The sequence below is a fragment of the Dipodomys merriami genome, unplaced genomic scaffold, assembly GCF_024711535.1.
Source record: "Dipodomys merriami isolate MVZ:Mamm:240054 unplaced genomic scaffold, mDipMer1.0.p SCAF_44, whole genome shotgun sequence".
NCBI classification, from domain to species: domain Eukaryota; kingdom Metazoa; phylum Chordata; class Mammalia; order Rodentia; family Heteromyidae; genus Dipodomys; species Dipodomys merriami.
The window spans coordinates 5,758,560-5,784,634 of NW_027206002.1; the positions used below are offsets into that span (position 1 = coordinate 5,758,560).

Sequence of the window (26,075 nt, forward strand, 5' to 3'; positions counted from 1 at the left end):
GAGCTCAAGCCCCACAACTGACAAACAACAATTAAAATTAAAAGTAAGGGATAGCTACAAAGCAAGTGCTCAGGTGACTGTCCACACAGGTAAAACACAGGTGAAACCTTGACCTCTGACCTCCGGAAAGATGGGAAGGGAGCCGCTGGGGCCATGAGCCCTGGGTTGCAGTCAGGACTTAAATGGCTTTACATTTTCAACAAAAAGTCAGATACGTGGCCAATGCAAAGGTCATTTTCTGGGATTATGAACTTTCCCATAAGCCTTGGTAGGCCCAGTGGAGTCAGCCCAAAAGGGTGGATGGGCTCTGCTTCCACTGCAGTTCTGCGATTAAGGGATTTAGGAGATTAACAGCATCTCTTTAGAAAGCAGCTCTGAGAGCTCAGCTGGGTGGGTTCCCGTGAACAGGGATTTTCTGAATTAAGTCTCTTCTCTGAAAAGCAAGACGTATAGGTACCATAGACGTGAGGGAGGAAGAAGGCCCTGTTTGCAGAGTTAACGAGCATTTGGTCACCTACTCCAGATGATGGCCTCCAGCCTACCTGACATCACCTAGAAGACAAAAACACAAAGGAACAGAGAAGTTGAATTATTACCTTTCCTCCTCCTAGTGACAGTAAGAGCTGGGTTCAAATCCAGTGTGTGTCCTACAGAATTAAGAGTAAAGGAGTGGATGGATTGGGGATCCAGGAGTGACAATGTTAAAAGGGGTGACATTGACCAAGATATCAACTGCCTTGTTAAACGGCAGCTCCTTTGTACAACTACTTAAAGATTATGTGTGTGTATATATGAATGTGTTTATGTGTATATATGCATACAAAAAATAGAAAAAAGAAGGTCTACCTCGTAAGGCTCAATTCTCTAAGTAACTTCCATTGGGAACTCGAGCAGGTCTGTCAGCCCGCCAAGACCGTAAGTCCCCTTCTCAATTACATAAGAAGATGGTTTGCGAACTGCCAGATTGCGGAACCTGGACATTGCTGAGTCAGGAAATCCGAAATGGATAACTGGCAAATTGGATCATTGCTACCCAGCCCCAGCACCGTGCCGTCCGCCGGGGTGGCAGCAGCTCCTAGGGAATGTTGGCTGACCACTGTCGTACAGACATCGCGTGTGAGGTCCTGTGTGCAAGCCCCAGTACCACAAAAACTAATGGATTCGTTGACTGATGGCCAACCATCAGAGCAGACAGCAAATTTCTTCCATCATGCTTTGTCTTTTCACCATTTCATTTCTTGTTCTACGCTAAAAAGGTGAAATCCAACTATTTAAATTAAAAAAAAAAAACCCTGAGAAATAGAAACCCATATCACATCCTCTTAATTGTTGGAACTACAGAATCCACCTTACCTGAGGTGTCTGTGTTCTTGAGATGCTTCCGTTAACAGGCGGTAAGGTGTTTCCATCAACAGGATATAAATGAGATGGCAGTTTGTAGCAGTGGATTGGATGAGCCTCTTTATCCTATTATTCTGTGATGACAAATATCCGCTCATCCCACTGAACACCGCTTTGTCTATCTCCTGTTGGTTGTAGGGTATGGACTTTGCTAGATGCCAATGCTGAGACTCGGTGGGGTGGAAAATGGCAACCTTGAAGGACTTTGCACTCACAGTGTATTTATTGTGCTCCAGGAAGCAGGCTGCAGATAGAATGTGCCAGAATGAAATTGATGTGTTACTTTGTCCACTAGGTCACACCTACTGCGACACTAGTAATTGTAGTGTTAGGTTTTTTTTGGTTCCTTGAGCCTAAGAGCTTCATTCAAATGCTCAATGTTAGCCAGTACCCTCTTTATTTTACTTTATTTGGTGCCAGTGTCCTGGGGCTTGAACTCAGGGCCTGGACGCTTCTTGTTGCTTAAGACTAGTGCTCTAGATGGGTGTTGGTGGCTCACACCTGTAATACTCAGGAGGCTGAGATCTGAGACGCTGATCTCCACTCAACCACCAGAAAACTGGAAGTGGCACTGTGTCTCAAGTGGTAGAGCTCTAACCTTGAGCTGAAGAGCTCAGCAACAGTGCCCAGGCCCAGAGTTCAAGACCCACGACTGACCAAAAAAAAAAAAAAAAAAGGACTAGTGCTCTAACACTTGAGCCACAGATCCACTTCTGGCTTTCCCAGTAGTTGAGTGGAGATAGAGTCTCACAGATTTTCCTGGCTGGGCTTGCTTCCAACTGTAATCCTCAGATCTCAGCTTGTTGAATAGCTGGGATTATAGGCGTAAGCCACCAGTACCTAGCTTAACCAATAACTTTTTCACAACTTTCTAGGTGATGGTATAAGACCAGGGTATAAGACACAGATACTTACATGTCTGTGTTCTTATGTTTATGTCTTCAGTCTATCTGAGTTAATGTTTGGCGTAGTTATAAGGATTTTGTTTGGGGGTTGTTTTGTTTTGTTTTTTTAAATATATCTTTATTGTAAAGGTGATGAATGGGGGTGGTTAGAGTTACATAAGTAAGGTAATCAGTGCATTTCTTTTTTTTTTTTGGATCTGGTCGTGGGGCCTGAACTCTGGGCCTGGGCACTGTCCCTCAGCTCTTCAGCTCAAGGCTAGCGCTCTACCACTTGAGCCACAGCGCCACTTCCAGCTTTTTTCATTTTGCTTATGTGGTGCTAAGGAATCGAACCCAGGGCCTCAGGCATGCAAGGCAAGCGCTCTACCACTGAGCCACCTTCCCAGCCCTGCATTTCTTTTTAAACACTGTTATCTGCTCCCTCATTTTCTCCATCTTACCCATCCCTACTCCCCTCCCCACCAAGTTGTATAATTCATTTTCAACATAGTGTCTAGTGAGTATCACTGTTGCATTAGTACATTGTCCTGCTATTTCTGCGATTCCCTTTCCCTTCCACAAGACAAAGGATACAGAAAACTAAAACAGAAGAAAAGTTAAAATAACTACACCCAGGATATAAGGAGCACTGTCGTTGAACCTCTTTGTGCTCAAGGATAGCATGCTCAACCACTTGTAGCACCACTTCCAGGTTCTGCTGCATAGTTTATTGGAGATAAGAGTCTCACTGAACTTCCTGCCTGGGCTGGCTTCGAACCGTGATTCTCACATCTCTGCCTCCTAAGTAGCTAAGATTACCAGCATGATCTTGCTCTGTTTGCATTTTTTGACATCGGGTCTTTTTACATAGTCCAGACTGGCCTTGAGCTCGCTGTGTCCCCTAGGCTGGCTTCAAACCTATAATCTTCCTTCCTCTGTCTTGAGAAAACTGAGATTTATAGGTATGCACCACCATGCCTGCTGGGTTAATTTTCGTATATGTTAGGTTAAAGGGCCAGATCCATTCTTTTACACTTAAGATAACCAGTTATCCAAGACTCATTTAGCAAACACTCTTTTTTTTTTCTCCCACTGAATGGTTTTGATACCCTTGTTCAAAATCAATCGACTATAATTGTATTGATTCATTTTGAGACTCTCCATTTTTATCTCCATTGATCTGTATTCTTGTCTTTATGCCCCAACCACACTGTCTTAATTATTGCAGCTGTGTTAAATCTGGAAATCAGGAAGTGTGAGGAGTCCAGATGTATTCTTATTTTTCAAAGTAGTCTTGACTGGACTTTTTCATGCTCTCGCATGTAAATATTTAAGGTCAGCTCTCCCTATCTCATAACCAAAAGATTATTGGGATACTCATCAGCTGATGTGTGGAGTCTGTAGAGTAATTTGGAGAATTTTCGGTCTTAATACTAAGTCTCACAGTCACTGAGCACAAGATATCACTCCATTTGTCTACATGTTTATTTTTAGCAGCGTCTTGTCGTTTTTAGCCTGTATCTTCCACTTCAACAGATTCCCAAGGGTCCTTTTTTCAAGCTGACATCAGTAGACTTGTTTTCATAATCATTTGAGCCTTACATAGCTTTCCCACTGAATGGGTTTTTCTGCTGGAAAAAAATTCTTTAGTAAGTTAATCGCTCCAGCTCACATGTTTGTTTAATTGTCTTAATAGAGACTTAAAAGCTCTAATTTCTTAGAAAATGCTTTCTGATGCAGGTACCAAGGAACCATTATGTTAGGATGGGTGCAGAATCATTTTGTCTTTGAGCTAAACCAAGCTGGATCTGAGTGGATCCCGGAGTAGAGCAGGCCAACCTTCGAGAAGAGTGAATTTCTCAGGATGGCATCTCCAGGGCCCTCATGACATCCATTCTAAGCATCCTGTTTCTCTTGACAATCTTTTTGTTGTTGTTTTCTAAACTGCATCCTCTCGTGAATTTTCAAGACTTCTGCTTGCCTGCAAATCTAACTCATGTCTATTTCTGCCTACTTTTTGATGGCTGAGTTTCAGAGTTTCCTTCCCTTCACTACATTCTGTGCTCATCTAAATACACAGACAAACAAAAAAAAGTGGGGAAAAAAACCAAACACCAGGGAAGTCATCCCCAGTTAGCAGTGGCCAGTCTCAGTACTAATGCCGAGATCTTGAGCCTGCCACTTGGTTTCATTCTTTCCTGCGTACCTAGAGCGCTTTCTTGTTGTAGAGTGTATACTGACATATGTGTGAAATCACCAAGGGAAAAAACCCATCTCTGTAGACTCCGGATGCAGTGTGGCTTTCCATCATGTGTATTTTCCTCCAGGGTTGCTAAGTATTAACCTTCTTCCTTTCTTACACATTTCCTGCCATAAGGGCTACTATGTGGGTCAGCACAGAAAGTGAGATTTGTCTATTGACCATCTCAGAGAGAATATCTGCTGTGCTGTCACTTTAGTTCCATTTACAATCACAAAGTCGTGTTTGATGGTGTCGATGGCTAATTTCACAAGTTCTGGAGTTAAGAGGTTGTGTGAGCCCTGGCCGGGTGTGCATTAGCTTGTGTACTGCTGACAGGTGGTTCTTTCTCCAACTTTAGTGATTTCCTGGCTGCAAAGAAAGAGTGCCCTTGACTTCTCTTTTTGCTAATAGATACTCTTCATTTGAAGCAGGAAAAACAAGAAAAAATATCAAGCCTGGCTCTGAACTGCCCATCTGCAGACTATCTTTGTGTCTTCAATATTTTCCTAGGAAGTCATCAGCCGGCTGATCATTTTCTGCCCGCAGCCCGCACAGTTACATCTGCAGCTGAGGAGGATGTTAGCGACTCCATAGCAACACCATCTGTGCATCCACAGAATGTTTTCCTCGCAGATAAAGAGGGGAGGTATTAGTCATAATTAAGCAAGTTGCATGCTGGGATCAGAGGCCGATTTGATTTCCCAGGATCTCGGCCCCAATAAGCACCCGTGGCCTTGTGGGCATTCGTGAAAGTAGAGGAAGTTAAAACCATATTAACAGGACCGCAGTGGGATACAGCAAGAGTCAGCAAACTGCAGACTGTGGGGCCAAGTGCAGTCTAGAACTTGTCTGTTTATAAACAAAGTTTTATTGGGACACAGCCATGCCCATTCCTTATATGTTCTCTATATACTCTCTATACTGCCTTCAAAACATTCAGAATTGAATAGTTGCAGAACAGAGAATACAGCCTTACAACGGCTAGAATGGTTGCTCACAGACAGAACGGATCTACCCCCAGTGCTGCAAGACTGTTAGAAGAGTGTCTTAGCACACCACCTCTAAGAGCTCGCTGTGCAGCCCGTGTCCAGTTTAGATTTTTGCCCGAGTGACCCTCCCTCCAGGGCCCTCCCCGCCACTTCCTCTCTGCCGCCTCCTCCATCAAGCTAAACCAAGAGAGCTCTTTCCTGACTTTCCCAGACCCTGTGGGCAGATCCCAGTTGCTTGACAGATATTACTCTACCATTTCCATAGTAGTATGTGAAATAAATCATCCGTGTGTCTGCTGTATCCCCTGAGCCTGGGAAAAGTGCCTCACATTATACACTGATTTGTATAGTTGCCCATCAAAACATGGAAGCACCACTCCTGAGAAAGGATGATCTCTTATTTGTCCTTTTTATTCCTAGGGCCTTTTTTAATTCCTTTGCTCTGTCTTTTGGATACCTGGGGTGAAAAAAATGCAACAAAAAATATGTTCAAGGAATAAGTGAGTGCTCTGAATGAGTTATTAGCAAGGAAGAGGGAAATATTATTTGACTGTTCCTTTTTTTGGGGGGGGGGGTCCGGTCATGGGGCCTGAACTCTGGGCCTGAGCACTGTCCCTCAGCTCTTCAGCTCAAGGCTAGCACTCTACCACTTGAGCCACAGCACCACTTCAGCTATTTTTTTCTGCTTATGTGATGCTGAGGAATCGAACCCAGGGCCTTATGCTTGCTAGGCAAGCACTCTACCACTGAGCCACCTTCCCAGCCCTTGAGTGTTATTTAAAGGCAGGTGAGAATAGTGAAGTGTGTGTTCTCTAGGTTCCTGTGGTTCATAAGAAAAGCCTGTTTCCACTGTATTAGCCCTGAGTCTTTGACCAAGATAATCACCTCTTCTTCAATGATCTTTAAGTAGCTGTACAAAGGAATTTCAAATCAACATGTCAGTCCTTGAGTACAAAATCAGTGTCACCCCTTCCATGATTCTCCATCCACTGCAGCCCAACTTCACCCATCCCCTCAAGTTTCCTGCTTCCATTTTCCCATACATCCGTTATTATGATTGCGTTCATCCACTTTCTCCCATTCTTCTGCCTCCCTCCCCTTAAGCACCACCCCTTTCTAACAAAACATGTCTCAGCTTCCTGATACTCATTTTGTTCAACTGCTGATTGTTCAAAGAGGTTATACCATGGGATCACATGTATGTGCATAGTGCCTTGTATTTTCATATATGGTTGTGTTTTAGATCTAACTTCTTTTTTTTTTGGTATTTTAGTACTTTTTATTTATTTTTTTTTATTTTTTAGATTTTTTTAAATTTTATTTTACTTGTGAACATATTGTACAGAGGGGTTACAATTACATGGGCAGGATAATGCATACATTTCTTAGATCTAACTTCTAACAATGTTACCTTGCTTGTGTTTTATAGAAAATAAAGTCATGTAATCCATGTGTAGTTGTTTTCACAGCACCAGGCACATAATATGTAACCAACATATACCAGCTATGAGAACAAAATCCATTCCTTCTCATGTGTCCCGGTTTTAACCCACTTCTAAGTTATTACTTGCAGTATGTATGAGTATGTCCTGTATGTAAGCATTCAGCTTGAGGGCTCTCACCTTTCATGAGACAGTGGGCTCACCAAAGATAGAAAGATGGATCCCATATCATTATGATCCTGAAGTGTTTCACAAGCTACTGCCCGGACTCTCCATTTCCATTTAGGAATCTCAGCTTCCAAAGGTATCAGAGATGGATAATAAATAAGAATTGATACTCTTTGTTTGTATGGAAACCGAAAGATATGAAATGCTGCTGTATCTAAGGGATTTAGACAGTTCAGTGCTGTGGGCTGGAAGAAAAAAATCCTGAAGGTTAACTCAAAGAAGAGACTCCCTGTGTCACTCTTGAGAATGTCTACGCATGGAAACACTGTCTACATTAGTCCCCAGGATTTCACAGTACTCCATGATATTTCCACAAGAGGTAGACGGGGACAGTAATGAGAGCCACGGTCTCGGGAATCGGACATTTCAGGGTGGTCAGACTCTTCTGTGAGACTAGGAGCCAGTCACCTAACCTGCTCTCGGTCTCCTCATCCATCAAATAGAAATCACAGTATGTTTCTAGAATACCACAGAGGCTGCACTTGTTGCAGCAGGATGCACAATCTATAGGGAACACATAGATCCTCAGATATTTACCCTGTTAAAGACCCGTGCCTTTGCCAGGACATTTACGTTCCCAAAGACTTCTGAAGAGGGATTTTGAGCTCCAGATTGTGAGGGTACTAAAAACACTGCACACTGCACTTACTACAACACAGCTTCGCCTCCTGCCTAATGTTTATGAACCCTAGGAACTGAAAACCCTAGGTCTCTTTATATAGATCCCACCAAGAAAAGAGAGGGGGACCACAAAAAGGGGGGACGCTATCAGAAATTTCCATAAAAGCCTCCAATGGTAATGGAGGTCAGAGGTTGGAAATAGGAATCTTCATTGCCATGGTGATAGGGTTAAGGATCTGTGAGGAGCTTGTTTTATTTATGGCTAGTTTACTTCTATCAGCTTTCTTTCATCAGCTCTGGGAGGTATTTTTTGTGGTGGTTGTTTTGTGGAGGGTTTTCTTCTGTCAAGTTGCAAAACAATTAGGGATTTTGGCAAGGAAAATGAGCCAGCTAGAACAGTTTCCTCTTAAAATTCTTTAATAGAAATAAACTATATGCTGTAATGTAATTTTTCTTCCCACACCCCCTCCCCTGAGTTCTCAGCTGCAAAGCAGTAACAAAGCCCTTCTCTGGATGGAATGTAATTAAATTTAAATAATGTTGCATCAGCTAGGGAAAGAGGGAAATCTGGAAAGAAAAAGGCTCTGGTTTCTGGAAGTTACTCCAGAAATCATCTTGCTGAATACTGACCTGAGACTTTTCCTGTTACACCATCACACACACAAATGTGTGTACATTTGTGCTAGGATGGAGAGACTTTAAGGAACTTAAGGAACTTAAAGACTTTTTAATTGAAAGCAAAGTTACAACGAGGCATTGGTGGCTTAAGCCTGTAATCCTAGCTTCTTAGGAGGCTGAAGATTGTGGTTTGAAGCCATCTTGGGCAGGAAAGTCCTTAAGATGCTTATTTCCAGTTAACTAGCAAAAAAGAAAAACAAACAAACAAAAAACAACAGTACTTTAAGTGGTAGAGCACCAGCCTTGAGCAGGAAAAGCCAAATGAGAGCACCAGCAAAAGGAAAAGGAAGCAAACATTTTAAATTCGGTGGCATGTACAATCCCTAAATAAGATCATCTGAGGTCATTTGCAGAATTTACAAGAAGACTTAGTCCTTTCCCAGCTTCTGTCTCAGGCCAGTGCAATTCACAGAAGGTTCATTTGCGCCCTGTTTGTGGCATTCTGGATGTACTTAGGAGAATTCTTGCTCTTTAGTTTTCTCATCTGAAAAGCAAATGTGGGTTAGTAATATGCATAATTAGTGAGGCTGCTATTAGGTTGAAATGGTCCAATGAAGGACAAGTTCTTGCTCTGACATAGAATATTTACTCAATAGCCATTGCTGTTTTGGTTATTCATTAGGTATTTGAAGTACAGTGACAATCTTATTAATTAGAATTTACTCAGGGAGAAAAGATTAGGACATTTAAAACCTGTCTTGGTGAAGGCTACACTTGAATTAGGGGCAATGGGTAGGTTGACGGGAAAAATAGTGTCTTCTGTAAACCTACCTTCTAGCACTAAGATTTGATTCTTCTTCAACTTAGGAGCCTTTGGAAGTCATTGGCCAATCCTGACCTTCACTTTTTTTATATGTTTTTTAATTGCAGAAATACTGTACAGAGGGGTTACGGTTACATGAGCAAGGTAATGAGTACATTTCCTCTCAAGTATTGTTACCTCCTCCGTTCTTTCCCCCACCATCCCTTCCCTCCCAACTCCACAAGTACACTCCCCCCTATCCCCTCACACCCCCAGCCCCCCTGACCTTCACTTTGACTTGCATTGGCCAATTCTGGCCTTCATTTTGGCTTTCATTGGCCTATTCTGACCTTCACTTTGACCTTCATCAGCCAATTCTGGCCTTCACTTTTCCCAGTCTATGTTACTCACACACACATCCTTATCTCAACAAGTGTGAGCTGAGCCCTCTGGCTGCATGGCAGGGTCTGCTCTCTGTCCTTTACATGAGAGAACATGTCCGGAGACATGTGCAGTGGACATTGGTTCCTAGCCAGGCAGCAGTCACAGTAGTCAAGGAGGTGAACCGGGGCCTGTGTATGGAGGTGATAACTCCTGAGGGGAGAAGCGTGGGGCATGGGACGTGACGGGGCCACGAGCAGGGACAGGGAAGGCTGAGGAATGACTCTTGAGAAGCTGCCATTGGCACCATGTGGTGCAGGCATTTAAGGGGTCAGGCGTGGGGATGTGGCTTAGAAGGAGGGCCCCTTGTTGGAATAGAAGAGCCGGAGCAGGCCGCCCTCCGCTCAGAACAACCAGGGGTCTCATGGGTGGCTCTAGCACCTGGCACCTTAGAGGACAGACTGCCGCCTTTAGCATTTTGTTGTGGTGGTGGTGGTGGTGGTACTGGGGCTTGAACTCAGGGCCTGGGAATTATCCTTTAGATTTCCTACTCCTGGCTGGTGCTCTACCACTTGAGCCACAACTCTTTTGTCAGTCATGGGTCTTGAACTCTGGGCCTAGACGCTGTCCCTGAGCTCTTCAGCACAAGCTGAGTGCTCTCCCACTTGAGCCACAGCACCACTTCTGGTTTTGGGGTGGTTAATTGGAGATAAGAATCTCACAGACGTACTTGCCCGGCCGGGCTGGCTTTGAACCTCTATCCTCAGATCTCAGCCTCCTGAGTGGCTAGGAATACAGGCATGCTTCCAGACACTTTTGGTACATAGTTGGAGATAAGGGTTTCATGGACTTTTTCCTGCATAGACTGACTTTGAACATTGTTGTTCAGATCTCACCTTCCTGGGTAGCTAGGACTACACACGAGTCACCAGCTCCTGGCTAAGACTTTAGCTCTCCATCTCAGGAAAAGAAAGGAAACACATGCTCTGCATAAACACACATGCTTCTGGCTTTGTTTAAAATAAAAATGACCCTACTCAGTGCTCACACCTTGAGAACCATAGGCAGAGTTTTGTGCAAAATTCCAAATTCACAAGTGATAGAGGCCTGGGCCATACCAAGTGAGAGCAATTGGATTGTGAGCAGAACATACAAGCCTCACTTCCACTCACCTTCAATTTCTTGGATTGTCATAACAATATTCATCTCATTAGCCTAAGAGATCATTTGCCAGGAAGAAGATGGTGATGACAGATGATTATTAACAGGGACTCAGAAGTAGACACTGTGCTAAGTACCCATCAAACCCCATGAGGTCTCCATAATTATTGGTGCTCTGTGACAGATAGCGAATCCGCAACACGGAGAAAGCAGGGAATGCGCCCAGGGCCGCCAGTATCTCCGAGGTGGAGCTGGGCACAGAAGAGCCAGGACACTAGACTCTCCCTTCTTGTCCCCTGTAAGCAGATCGCAGACCCTCCTCAGCCTCCTGAGTAGTTGGGATTACAGGAGTGAACCATTGGTGCCTGGCTAAAATCATTATCAAGAAATGAAGACATTTGAATGAGATGTTTAAGGGTAGAATTTGCCCTTTGTTGAGTATTTGGTTAACTGGTGTATTGACAAAGATAAAGAACAAGAAATTGGGGAGTGGAATTGTGGCCCAAGTAGTAGAGTGCCAGTCTTGGCCAAAAAGGCTACGGGAAGCACTCAGGCCCCTTAGTTCAAGCCCTAGTACTGGCACAAAGTATTTTAAATGCCCCAAAAGACTCTTTTTTTTTTAACTCTCCCAAAATCAGTTAGTTTTTTTTCAAAGCTTTAGTGTAATAAAATACATCGTAATCAATCTGTGTGTGTGTGTGTGTGTGTGTGTGTGTGTGTGTCTGTGTGTCTGTGTGTCTGTGTGTATGTTGTGCTTTAACTCAGAACCTCCTGCTCTCATTTGGCTTTTGTGCTCAAGACTGGCATTCTACCACTTGAACCACACCTCTACTTTGGGCTTTTTTTGCTGGTTAACTGGAGATAAGAGCCTCTCAAATTTATCTGTCTGGGCTGGCTTTTAACCACAATCCTCCAGATTTCAGCCTCCTGTGTAGTTAGGATTACCAAAGTGAGCCCACCAGCACCTGGTTGATCTTAAAACCACTTCTGTTTTTTTTTATTTTTTTTTTATTTTAGTTTGTCCAAGAGTAAGACTTGAACTCAGTATCTGATGCTTTCTCTCACTGGCTAGCATTCTCCCACCCGAGCCACACCTAACCTATTTCCAAGTGTACAGTTAAGTTACATCAACCATCACGCCCATCCACCCACACAACTCTGTCGTGGAAAAGTGAAACACTCCCCATTGAACAGTCCCTGCCCATGTCTTCCTCCTGTCTTGCCTGCTGTCATGGCTCTACTTCCTGTCTATGAATAGGATCACTGCTAGTACCAATGAAGTGAGATCATATGTCTGGTATTTGATTTACATAACCTCCTCCCGATTCTAAATAATGTGTCCATATCTACTTATTTTGGAAGAGCACATAATTCTTTGTATGTGGGGCTTGATCTTTCCATCTGTTCATGGATCCAAACAGGGACCTTGCAGCCTATTAACTTCGCTTGGATTATAGAAGTCACATCACTTTATCATCAAGTAGAAACTCAAAAGCAGAGAAGTCCCAGCCCACGAAGACAAGAGCAGCAGAGGATCTCAGGATCCCCAGCTGCCTTGCCCGCGTTCCTAGAGCACAGCTCCCAGAACAGAAAGTTCTGTTGACTTTCCTTCCCCGCAATCATCAGCGCACAGCACTTCCATTGTGCATTTTCATGCTGTTTATTCTGTTTCATTTTTGCACAACTGTTTCCTTCTGGGGGCTTCTATTTAGATTTTTGTGAACTTTATTTTTTTTTCCTTTCCACAGTAAGTAATTGATTTGTTCATTGGGGACAAGTGCTCTGACAGTTTTTCAAAGAATGACTAAAACTAATTATAAGTGAAATGATTTCAATTTTACTAATTACAAAAAACTTACCAACTTTGGATTATTCTTTTCAAACTCTTATTACAAGTCTTTTGACCAAATTACAGTAAGCAAAGCAGTGGACATTTCATCATGAGATTTTGGAGTTTGGGTTTTTTTGTGTTTTTGTTTTTGTGTTTCCTTTAAAACATCAACTCTTGCTTCGAAATAAAATTTGCAGCATCTCCATTAAAAAAAAAAATGAATATATTGCTACAAAAGTGAAGCTGCTGCTGGTAGTTCTACATTTCTGAAAGTTATGTACATGGTTTCTTTCCCTATGTTAGATAGTATGCTATTTTAATATTGGAATAAAATGTCCTGTTTTGGGGGGGAGTTTATTCAATTTTATGATTAGTTTTGCAACCATGGGGATTGAATTTGGGGCCTCCCATTTACTAGGCAGGTGCTCGGCTGCGTGAACCTCACCCTTAGTCTTGCTTTTGGTTCATTTTTCTGATAGAGTCTGGTATTGACGCTGAACTCTGATTCTCCCTCCTTTGACCTCTTTAGTAGCTGGGAGGTATTATTACAGGCATAATGACCACTCAGATCCCCAGAGTTTTAAAGGGAGCAGCAAAGAACATCATCATCAGACATCATGAACACTTAACTAGCCCCATGCTCAGCCTGCGCTAGAGCGACCTGGCTGTCTGTCTCTGGTTTTCCGGGCTCTGTTTGAAGGCCCATTTCTCTGTTCTGCATTGTCATACCTTAGTGATCTGGGAACCACTGGCACGAGATAGGGCATAATTATCTTTTGTAATTGGTGTTTGCTTAATATTTTTCCTTTCACCAGATTCGTAGTTTTCTTTCATCATTTAAAAGAGAAATGTAGGCTGAGCACAGGGACTCATACCTGTAATACCAGCTTATGTGAAAGGAATAGGTAGGAGGATCCCAGTCTGAGATTAGCCTTGGGGCTTAAAAAAAAAGAAAGTAAGTAAACAAGGCCCTATCTGAAAAAATAAATAAATAAATAAAACAAAAATGGGCTGGAGGTGTGGCTCAAGGGGTCCCGTGCTCGTCTAGCAAGCACAGGGTTCTGAGTTCAAAGCCCTGCTGCTCCTAGACAGCTTCCCTGTTCTGTTCTGGTGTGATAGCGTGATGTCCTCCCTCCCCTGCACGCAGTGAGCCAGCTTCCGCTCGCTCGCCCGTCCTTCACTGAGGAGGAACATGAGGCAGTTTTGACCAGTCCCCCCTCGCAGTTACTCAGCTCACAACCCTGCAGTGTCGAGTCCCCTTCCATCAGCCTCCACGCATGCTCCCACCCTCTCCACACAGTACCAGAAGGATCGCCCCCAAACCGTGAGACCCAACGGAGGATCGCGGGTCCAAGCCACTGGAGGCAAGTTAGCAACAGCCCGTCTCAATCAATAATGTGGCAGACAGGGTGTGGTAGCAGATGTGTGTGGTCCCAGCCAACACAGGAGGTATAGGTAGGAAGATCCTCTGTTGGAGGCTGGTCCCAAGCACAAATACAAGTCCTAAAAAATAACCAGAAAGCCAAACCAGAGGGTTGAGCTAGAGTGGTAAATGTGTGCCGGGCTCCCTCCTCGGCATTATATAAATATGCGCATGTGTGTCTATGCTTAAAGGTAAATGCTTGTTGGCTTAATTCCTTCCAACTACTGTCTGATTCCCTGCTCTCGGCTCTGGGAGAGAGTTTCTGTTGTCAAGCACCTTTATGGAGACTATAATCCCCCAATTGTTCAGAGATGGAAACTGAGGCTGGGTAGCCCAGGGCTCAGGCCACTCTACCCTGTCAGAAAGCCTCTGACCCAGCTGATTTCTCCTGACACGAACCCCAATGGGCGTCCAGAAGGATGAGAGGCCAGCCCTGTGCAGCTGTGAGGAATTCCCATCTCCTCTAGGCATTTGAACGGCTTTGTGCCTCATCCGTTCGTCTACCCACACTTCTCCTGAGAGCTGCTTTTTGACTTTGGAGAGGGTCACGTAGCACTCTGTGAAGTTTAGGCCCCAAAGCAGCAGCCCTCGGGGATGGAGGGAGGAGAAAAGGACAAATAAGGGTAAGGAATGTGGCAGAGGCGCCAGCCACAAAGCCCAGCCTTGTGTTGTCTGGATCTGGGGGTGCTGTTGGGCCACCGCAAGGCCAAGAGCCCCATCTCTGCAAAACTGTGTTTGCACACGTGGCCATGAGCCAGCAAATTCTGCCCTGTGACATTTCTGCTTCAAAGAACCAGGGGCAGAACAGAGTTTGTCAGTATTTCTTTCTCTGTCTGGAAAAACAACCCTCTGTGTGAAAAGCACGCCTTCGTCTTGTTGTCTGTTGGGTCTTTATGCTTTCATGTTCCAGCCAGACTGACCACTCGGGGAGGAGACCGGGTGTCCTTTCACGCGTGGTCTTTGCTTTCTCCAGTCGTGCTCAGACCCAGGGTCAGTGACTCACAGCTGTCATCCTGACTACTCAGGAGGCTGAGATCTGAGGATCACAGTTCAAAGCCAGCCCAGGCAGGAAAGTCCATGAGACTCTTCTTTCCAGTTAACCACCGAAAAGTTAGAATTGGATCTGTGGCTTAAATGGTAGAGCACCAGTCTTGAGAGGAAAAGCTAACGGACAGTGCCCAGATCCTGAATTCAAGCCCCAATACACACACACACACACACACACACACACACACACACACACACACACACACACACACACACACACACACACACACACACACACACACACACACACACACACACACACACACACACACACACACACACACACACACACACACACACACACACACACACACGAAAATACATGCAAAACATATGCATATCTATTCAATGGCTCACATACATGAGAGCCATTGTTTGTACTTTCTGGGACCCAATTCTTTCAGAGCTTCCTAGGCATCAAGCTATGTGAGGAGTTTGACTTGAGAGCTTACCTTAACATTGCCAACAGTATTGTCATCCATCCCGCCGACAATGCTCACACACAAGAGAAAGCTAATCAGCCTTGATCTTCCAGGAAGAGTCAACAGAGAAACACAGTTTTGTGTGAACGTTGGCAGCTGAGAGAGTGTCATTGTGAGCGTTTTTATAAAGCAGTCTTTCATACAATACAGGATTGAAAGAAATGTCAAGTCGGCACCCCAGTGCACCACATTCCAGGTACGGCATAGTTAGCATCTCCCACCCATCAACATACCCTCTCTCCCACCCGCTGGGCTAGCACTCAGCCAGTGGCTTCCACCCCTGCAAGTCCACAACAATACACGTTATCCTTGGAGTTCTTCCTTTTCTCATGCCCCAGCCCAGTCAATCACCAACCCCTGTCAACTGCAGAAATATATGTGTTTAATCTGTTCCCCGTTCCTCTGTTCCAGTTAAGGCTGCCTCCATTTCTCACCCAGGAGACTAAACACTCTCCTACCTGGCCATATATATCAAGTTCTTCTTTTCCAGTTGACTCTAATGGGCCACCAGAGTGGTCATGTTTGCTAAGTAGGAATACAGGTAGAGCCCCCCTAAATATCTGTAATGTAAAATCTGGGTTCCTCAGCTCGAGGTATTGGGAGGTGGTGCAGAACTTTAGGAGGCAAGGCCTGATGGGAGGTGTTTAGGTTATTGGGATTTGCACTAATGTATTGTGAGCATATCTTTGTCTCCCCTCCACTCTTTCCCCCATCCTCCCTCCCTCTTTTTTTCAGTCATGAGGCATGAACTCAGGGCATAGGTACTGTCCCTGAGCTCTTTTGCTCAAGGCTAATGCTCTACCACTTTGAACCACAGGGCCACTTTCAATTTTCTGGTGGTTAATTGAAGGTAAGAGTCTTACGGACTTTTCTGCCCCAGCCAGCTTCCAATTGAGATCCTCAGATCTCAGCCTCCTGAGTAAGTAGGATTACAAGTGTGAGCCACCTGCTCCATGTCCTCCCTCCTTTAAATGGTTGAGTTTCCTCATTTTTGGAGGAAGTTCAAAACTCTTAAAATTGTGTAAGACGGAAACAGGTAAGTCAGTCCTTCAAGATTTTTAGACATGCCTCAAAGACATTGGAAGAATAGCAATATGGAATAGGTGCACAGACAGACAACAGAACAAACTAGAAGACTCTCAGAGTATATTTAGGGATTCATGAAAACAAAGTGGTCAAAGTGGTAGCACCTTTTGGGGAGAATGCTACTGATGGCAGGGGAGACTGTATTGAGTGAGTTGGCTTCCATTTGCATTTCCTACCCAACCACAGGTACAATTGAACTACACTTTAAACGTGAACTAAACTTCAAACTGGAAGGAAATGGCATCTTTCTTAATGCATTCCCAAGACAGCACCCATAAAGAGAAACAAAGGAGTTTCTTACGGTAAAATTAAACATTTCTTGTTCATTGGTGACAACACATGGGTGGGTAACACCAAATTGTCGCATCTCCCCGAATCATAGCGCCCCGCCACATAGGCCTTTGTGGTGTTGTTGTTTCTTCTTCTTCTTCTTCTGGCCCCTTAATATATACTAAGCTCCTTTGCGTCCTGGGGACAAAACAGGCATCTGTGATTCCAGGCCTTTCTCCTTCCGTTCACTTTTGTAAAGCTCCGATTTTGCTTCCTTCTCAGGCATTCTCTGTACCCCTTTTATTGTAATTATATAATCATTCAAATATCTTAGTGAAATATGAGTAGATTGTGAGCTCTAGGATATTGAAGTCCCTGTGCCTAGAACAGTGTTTCAGGCAAGGGAGACTCTCTTAAAATGGCAGTGGAACAAAAGCCAAGTGCTGGTGGCTCACGCCTGCCATCCGAGCTACTCAGGAGACTGAGATCTGAGGATCATGGTTCAAAGCCAGCCCGGGTAGGAAAGTCCATCTCCAATTTATCTCCAAGAAACTCAGGGAAAAAAAAAGCCAGAAGTGGAGCTGTGGTCCAAGCCTTGAACACAAAGAGGCTCAGGGACAGCAGCCAGGCCCTGAGTTCAAGCCCCAAGACTGGCCAAAAACTACAAAACAGTTAGTAGAATGGATTGAGACAGGCAATTGAAAGAACACTTACTGATGCCACATGCCAGATGGCTGCTACTGACCCACAGAAGCTTCCAGGTCTCCCTGTATTTCATAGACTACTTAGGGTAACAACCTGTGCTGCTCCTTCTCCTGTTACCTAGCGACTGAACAGCTCGGGGCTCATTTGCGTCCCACAGTTCCTTGCACTGCATTAAACGGTCTGAATATTTGTTGATTAAACATTTACACTGCCTCCTTTTCCCCTTCAATCAGGGTTCCACATTTAGATGATCATGTCATTCCTGCTTAATGACCTGTCTTCAGAATGCCCTGACAGTGACTGTCAGCCCTCATTTCATTATTTCTTCTGTTGACAACCCTCACTCTCTGTTGACTCTTCATTTGGTCTGAGTATTCAGTTGTTCAACCCACTGAAATCCCAGTGGGCACCACGAATGGGCTGGGCCCCAGAACAATCCGGCAGCCTCCTTGCAAGTGTCTCAAAGAAATCCTTGAAACAGACCAGGTCCACTCAGGAACCCTGAGAGTCTAGGCAGGCCCCCAGTGGGTTCATAGCAGGACCCTATGGTCCTAGCTGCGCGGGAGGCTGAAATCTGAAGAGGAGGAGGAGGAGGGGAGGGGGAAGGAGAGAAGGAGGGGAGGAGGTGGGGGAGGAGTGGAAGAGGGGGGGAGGAGAGGGAGGAGGAAGAGGAAGGAAGAAAGAAGGAGAAAGCTCTTGATGCTTGCTGAAGAACAGCTTACAAAGGACCATTTGGAAGTAATTTTAGTGACACATTTTGAGTTTGTATCAGTCCAGTTGTTCACCACATCCAAGCAGGAGTTTGTATTAGTGAACATTAATCATTTCAGCTCATTCATTATATTACGTACTGAGAAGAACCAAGTTTCCAAATCGCTCTGTTTTGTGCCCACTGGCCACAGAAGAACCGTGTGGCTTAGAGAGCCGTGGGGAGGGAGAAGGTGAGAAAGAGTCACCTGGCATGGTTCTTAGCTGCTCCCAAGACAAAAACCTCCTTAAAATGATCGTGTCTCAGAATAAAAGAGATTTTTCCTCAGGCAATCAAAGCACACGTGGAAATCATTTGTCCATGATGACATAGCCAATTCCTTGCCTGCTCAAAGACTCTTCCTTTCCCAGAGAATACTTCACAATAGTTTTCTATTTGCAGGAGAGCTCTGAAAGTAGAGTCCCATCTATTCTATACTTAGTCTTCCTCGTCATTAACAGCCAATATCGATAAGGCACATTTTTACATAATTAATGAGCCAATATTGATGTGTTTTCTGTTTTGTTTTGCATTGCTTTTTCAGCTGGTTGTGGGGCTTGAACTCAGGGCCTAGGCACTATCCTGAGCTTTATTGCTCAAGTCTAGTGTTTTACCATATTCATCCACAACCCCACTCACCCTTTTTTTTTCCTGGCAGTCATTTGGAGATTAGAGTCTCACAGACTTTCTTAGAAACCCAGGCTGACTTCGAACCTGATCCTCAGATCCCAGACTCCTGAGTAGCTAGGATTACAGCCCTGAGCCACCAGTGTCCAGCTTTGGTGTCTTATTATTAAACTAAAGCTGATCTTTTATCCAGATCTCTGTTGGTTTTGCCTCATGTCCTTTTGCAGTACACTTAATTCTCATAGCTCGAGTCCTTTTTAGCTGTGGATACTTTCTCAGATCTCTCTGGGTTTCCATTACCTTGATAGTGGTGAGAAGTGCTGCTCAGGTATTTTGTAACATGGCCCGTCATTGAGGATGTGGATTGATCTTGTAGGTTGCCATTTGGGAAGAGAAGGAGCAACACAGAGATAAGACGGCATGCATTTAACAGCCTATCAGGACCATCTATCCACATGACTTATCGCTGTGAATGTTTACACCTTAATTGCCTGGCTGAGATCGTAGTTTGTCGGATTTTTTCCTCGCTAGGAAAGTCATTCTTTTGATCTCTCTTTCTAGATTGTTCTCTCTGAGAGGATGACTCTCAGTCTTACAGTCTGCCTTAAGGATCAGGCATTGTCTGTGCAGATTATCTTGACTATTCCTCCTCCTCCTCCTCCTCCTCCTCCTCCTCCTCTTCCTCCTCCTCCTCCTCCTCCTCCTCCTCCTCCTCCCTCTCCTCCTCCTCCCTCTCCTCCTCCTTCTCCTCCTCCAGGCTGCTGGTGTGGATTTCTCCATCCAGTCGTAGAACCGGCCATTTCTCTTAAGGAGACCACCTCAGGGAGCTTTCCTGTGATCGTTGAAGCACGTTTTCATTCTTTCCATACCACCATGGTGTAGCCTTGAACTTCACTGTATAGATACAGAAACTGAGACACAAGGGGAAATGATTGATGGGCAGTTTTGAAACCGTGAAGCTGTGATGAAGTCCAGATCTAGCTGACTGCACCGCTGCACCTCTCTTCTTGTGACCCGATTAGCCTTGGGAGGGATGTTCCTGGGGGACCCCACCTTGGAGTGAGGAAGGGGCCAAAGCTGGCCTAGATGTCTTTGGGAAGACTGTCCTTGGGGTTCCAGCCTGCTTGCCCTGAACTTCAGTCACACAGAGCCCAGAACGTTCCCAGGGTGTGGGAATTTCTGAGTGCTGTCTTGGTGTGATCTAAGTTCCCAGAGCAGATTGAGCGCTCCGCCCCGGGAAAGGAGAACAGTGCGGGATTACCAAGAGAAGCAATGTCTGACTGTCACATCGTGTCAAAACAGACGGCGCTGCTCTCCGGATGGGATTAAATGCAAATATTAAAATCTGTGCCTCTCCCGCCAGGAGAGCATAAACCTCCACGAGAGTGATCCCACGTGGTTGTCACAGTTACTCTGCATTAACTCCATCTCCTCTTGGGGCTAGGAGCTGCTTAAAGCTAAAGGTCCTCCATGTTTCAGATTCTCTTAGGCCTGGGACATGATCTAGCACATTCCAGGCACTCTAGTAATGTATAGAGGTATAGAGGATATTTCAAAGAACTTCTTGAGGCCTAAACCAGCAACAACCTGCTCTTGACCTGCCTTCAGTGTTAACCAATTTTCCTTTTTTAAATTGTTGTCCATGGGGCTTAAACTCAAGGCCTGAGCACTGTCCCTGAGCTTTTTTTCACTCAAAGCTACTAGTCTACCACTTCTGGTTTTCTGGTGGTTCATTGGAGATATGAGTCTCACAGACTTTCCTGCCCAGGCTGGCTTTGAACCACAGTCTTCAGATCTCAGCCTCCTGAGTAGCTAGGATTATAGGCATGAACCCCTGGTGTCTGGCCCAATTTTCCTTTTAAAAAGGGGACAGTACGCTCGATGCTTGTAGCTCATATCCTTAATCCCAGCAAAGCCATCTAGAAGAATAGATTTTCCTTTCCTCCACCCATTAAAGGTTGCAAAAGCAAGTTGGTTTATTTGAAAGGGGGAAACTGCCAAAGGCAGTGGTGAAACTGTCCAAGAGAGGGGCCTGAACAGGAGTCCAGTGGTGTCTTCTGGGAGGGCAGTCACTACAGCACAAGGCTCCTCCCACTCCTCCTCCCCTGTGTTTTGTGCCGATGGGTGGCTTATACACACACCTTGTTAGTTGAGTGAGCACCCAGGGCATTATGGGAAGAAGAATCATTTGAGTAGGAGCCCAGGGCATGATGGGAACAGAAATGCTACAATTGGGCACATGTGACCAGCCACACGTTATCTCCACCACTTTTACCCCTGTCTGCCCAACAGTTGCCCTTTCTCTTTCTGACTCGTTCCTTGGGAGGCTAAGATTGGGAGGATCAGGGCTCCAGACCAGCCCATGTAGAAAAGTCCATGAGACTTCACCTCCCTGGAGGGAAGTTGACAGGATAGGATGTGCCTGCCATCCCCGCAAAGATGGGAAGACCGAAACAGGTGGATGCAGTTCACGTGTGTGCCCAGGCAGGAAGGGAGACCTGTTCTCAAAAATAACCAGCAAAGGCAGAGCTGCAGATTCTCAACCAGGCCAGCCTTTCAGCTTCACTCCAGGACACACAGACACAGCTCCACCCCAGGACACACAGACACTCTGCACTTCAGCCTGCCATCCTTTGACATGCCAACATACAAGTCACCCAGTTCCACTCACTTGACATTCTTAACTGTCAGACCCACTGGGACACTGTATGGGAGAGATTAACATCTAAGGATGAAGAAATTAGAGCAACATAGGAGTTTATTAGAGGAGGGGAGCCTACTGGGGAAAAATATATATCTGACGAAACATCCAGACAAATTGATAACTCTTGCGATGGTGAGAGGCATCTCTTGATGCTAAAAGCCTCATAGCAATTCGGCATTTACACATTCCCCTTTTGATAGACGAATAAATAATACATTTTCTTTAATCAGGTACAATAATTTTAAAATGTCAGCATGATGAAGCCATTCAGTGTTACACTAGCCACATGCGCAAGCAGCCCCGGGAGAACATGGAAATAAATCATGTGCATTTCCATGGCTTCCGTCATGGAGAAAAGGTCGGATGCTATTCAGCCTATTCTCCCTTAGCAGCAGAAAGATACAAGTGTCAGTGTACAGAGAATTCCAGAACAAAATGGCGGCACTTCTTCAGTGATTGTGGTTGCATGGCCTTCTGGTATCCCAGATGGCCTTGTCTCCATGGCAGGAGAATCAGAGGCTGGCCAGCTGAGCACTGACTTGACCTGCTCTTCACTCTTCCCCAGAGTCTGCCAGACTCCATCCTGGCCTAAGACGGCAGAATCACAGGGCCTTACCCCGTTGGGAGGTTCTTCCTCTGACAGCCTTTCTCCTAGACGTACACACGAGAGGATGAGGCAACAGTGAGATCCTTCGTACACACTCGGTGTTAGGATAAATGTCAGGTCAATTAAATAGGTAGCTGGTAAAGAGAACACCACACAATATTCAGGCAAGAAGAGAAGTTTATTTTACTGAACTGCCTGCCCGGCTGCCATTCATGGCGGAGACCACGCAGCCGAACAGGGACAGGCCGAGGTCTGACCTGGGTTTAAGTAGGGAAGGGTGGGGAAAAGGTAAGGCCAGGTGAGGGGGGTGTGGCCGCACTGGATGCGGCTGTGCCAGTTGCCTAGGTAATGCTGGTACTGGGTGGAGACTTGGAGGAGAGCAGGAAGGAGTTTGCCCATCTTCTAGAAGCAGACCTTACACTCCGATGTCTGAGGAATGCTGTTTCCTAGGACTTGGTACACTAGCATAATTAACACAAAGCTCTAATATTCTGACATTGTCATTAAAAAAAAAAAGGACTGAGTGCTTTTATTAAAGCACAGCACATCCTTGGCACAGGCTGTTGCAGGACACACACACACACACACACACACACACACACACACACACACACACACACACACACACACACACACACACACACACACACACACACACACACACACACACACACACACACACACACACACACACACACACACACACACACACACACACACACACACACACACACACACACACACACACACACACACAGCAGGACAAAGGTGGGCAGCATTTGAAGATGCTGAGATGGGACGGCTGCTGAGCTAATGTCACGCAGGGGTGCTCTGTGACATGTGGAGGCAGAGAAAGGCAGAGATGGAAGAAACCCCCGCTTCACTCCACAGAGGGGTTGAGACAAATCAGAAAAGCAAGGTCCTCCTCCTCCTCCACATCTCCCTCTCTGTTTCCCGCAGCATTTCCCTCTCTCACTCCTACCCTCTTCCTGTCTAGTCTTCCTTCCCTTCCCCTCCCCTTCTCGTCCCTTTCCTCTCCTCTTTTGGCCCTCACAATTCCCAAGGAGTAGGAATGGACTCAGTACACCAGTGGATTAGTGAATTTTCAAGCAGGTGTAAGCCATTTGATAACAAATATTTTGAAAGACAAAAATGATCAAATGGTTGCTCTTTTTTTTTTTTTCCAATCACAACTAGATGACAGTGACTATCAATGGGAAGATTACTTCCACACAAGAGGCTGAGGAACAGCCTCTTGTTCTTGTCCTGCTAGTACACTAAGAGTGGCTTTTACATTTCTAAAATTCGTGTGGGAGAACAAAACAAGAAAAGACGGATATGTCATGATATATTGCATTTGAATAGCATTTAAAATGTAAAAGTTAAATGATGTGAAATTGAAATATGATTGCCTTGTAATATATTACTCCATGTCTGTGAACTGTCTAAGACTGGTTTTATATCTAAACAACAGAGTAAGTAGTAACAATAGAGATATGAAAGCCACAAAAGCCAATTTTTTTTTTTTTTGTCGGTCGTGGGGCTTGAACTCTGGGCCTGGTTGCTGTCCCTCAGCTCTTCAGCTCAAGGAGAGCGCTCTACCACTTGAGCCACAGCGCCACTTCAAGGTTTCTGGTGTTTTATTGGCGATAAGAGTCTCAGCAACTTTCCTGCCTGGGCTGGCTTTGAACCATGATCCTCAGATCTCAGCCTCCTGAGTAGCTAGGATGACAGGCGTGAGCCACCGGCACCTGGCAAAAGCCAATTTTTTTAGTAGCAGATCCATTGCAGAGAAAATTTGCCAAGCCCTAATCTGAACTACAGTCCAAAGTGCTTAACATAGTGGGAAAGGTGGTGTGGGCCCCTTTTAATAAGGAGGGAGTGAGTAATGGCACAGAGATCAGAGACAGAGAGAGAGAAAGATTGATCAGAGATAGTAAGGACAGATGTGGTTGGATGGGTAGGTAAGTAGATGTGATAGGATGGATAGATAGGAAGGTAGGTAGATTAGATAGATGCATACATACATACGTAATAGATGGATACATACATACATAAATACTTGGGTGGGTGAATGGATTGATTGGTAGACATGTAAATATGTATTGTGTATAGGTCTGTGGCACAGATATGCCATGTGTATGTGTACCTATTTATCTGTCTCTGGGAGAAAGCTATGTTGGATGTGTGCCTATTACCTTATATAGGTATAGGTATCGAGTCCAAGTGTTTATCACTAAGCACTTAGACTTCCTGAGTAAAGGTATATCTATTGGAACATGACTAAAACCAATTCAGCCCACAGGAGAGTTGGGATGATGGTCCTTTTAGTGTAGAAAGCTGCCATTTTCCCGTGTTTGTCTTATTTTCTTATTGCAGGGTAATGCTCTGTACTTCAAATCTGCCAGAAATGTGACAGTGAACATTCTGAATGACCAGACAAAGGTGCTCACTCAGCTGATAACAGGTAAGAAAAGAAATACCTAGTCCATGCTGTGCACCCAGAAAAATGTAGACTTGCAGATCCAGTGAAATGCCATGTGAACTTTAAAGTCTGCTGGCCCCGGCATGGTGCTGCACACCTGTAATCTCAGCTACTGGGGAGGGGATTCAGCTTGAAGCCAGCCTGGGAAGCCCCCACTGCAGCCAACAAGCCAGTGACTCCCAGCTCTAACCCACCCACGCGGGAGGCAGGGTGCAGATCAAACTAAGCTCAACGCTCTTGAGTACCCAGCCTTAGTACTGCCACCGGAGAAGGAGAAAACAGAAGGAGGAGGAGGGGGGAGGGAGGGAGGGAGGGGAGGAGCCAGCAACCCCAGTTTGTTAACTCTACTGAGAAAGAAAGAAGAGGACCTAGTCCACGATTGTCCTAAAAGGCATCCTCCCTTCCACCCCAGAGGTAGCATAGCAAATCTAACGATGCTTAAACCAGGACAGTTTTCCCTGGGTCACCCCCCCCCCACCTCCAGGACAGGTAGCTGCAACTCCCCCTCTCTGGGCTGGAGGAGCCCCCCCCCGGCTGTGTTGGATGGATGGCACCCACAACCCCACATGCCATACTGGCTGTGCTGAAGCTCGCTCTGCTGCTAGGCACAGACCCGACTCCCCGAAGGGTTGTGTAGTCGTGTTTCTGTTTGTGTTTTGTCTTCATGGCGGCGATCTTGGTCCCCACTTCCATGGAAAGCCAACTCCCCACCCCCTCCACCCCCCCCCCATCTGAAGCTGGACATTCCTAACATTTAAACAAGAACTGTTTGTTGTTTGTTGCTCCTCACCCTGCTCGCCAGGAGCCTGGGGAGCCTCTGCTCAATGCCCCCTCTGTGGGTTGCGAGCAGCTATAAACAGAGAGGCCTTTGGCACGGGGCGCGTGCGTCTGAATGGCATTGTTAAGACTCTCAGACAAATGTGCCATTTGTTTGACTTCAGGGCTAGAGGAAGGGATCCAGATGGAAACTTTCTGAGAAGCCAGTCACTCTGACATCCCGGAAGTCATGGCTGTCACTTGAATTTCTGGAGCCCCCTCCCGCCCTAATAAGCAACCAAAACAGGGTGGCAGGTGCCTCCGTGTGCAGACCCTTGTCTCTGCACACCTCAGGCATAGAGCCCGCCCCTCCCCCCCCCACTCCCTGCTGAGGCATTGGGAGACGCAGGCAGCTCAGCGAGGCAGGGCTCCAGTCCACAGCAGGATGCACCCACAGCCCACAGCGCAGGGCCGCTGCAGGGCCGCCCTGGCCTGCCCAATGATTAAATGAGCAGCTCCAGGGAGCAGTGATTTA

The 26,075-nt window shown here is 45.5% G+C and overlaps 1 protein-coding gene across 9 annotated transcripts in view; it reads left to right on the forward strand.

The window, feature by feature from the left end:
- The window catches only part of Sgcd (sarcoglycan delta), a 913,825-nt gene that overhangs the window by 790,573 nt on the left and 97,177 nt on the right, over positions 1-26,075 (forward strand). For all 9 annotated transcript variants that reach the window (XM_069993889.1, XM_069993890.1, XM_069993888.1 and 6 more), the window contains one exon: positions 24,679-24,766. In XM_069993889.1, coding sequence (XP_069849990.1) covers positions 24,679-24,766 — 88 coding nt within the window. The remainder of the gene's footprint in view (positions 1-24,678; positions 24,767-26,075) is intronic.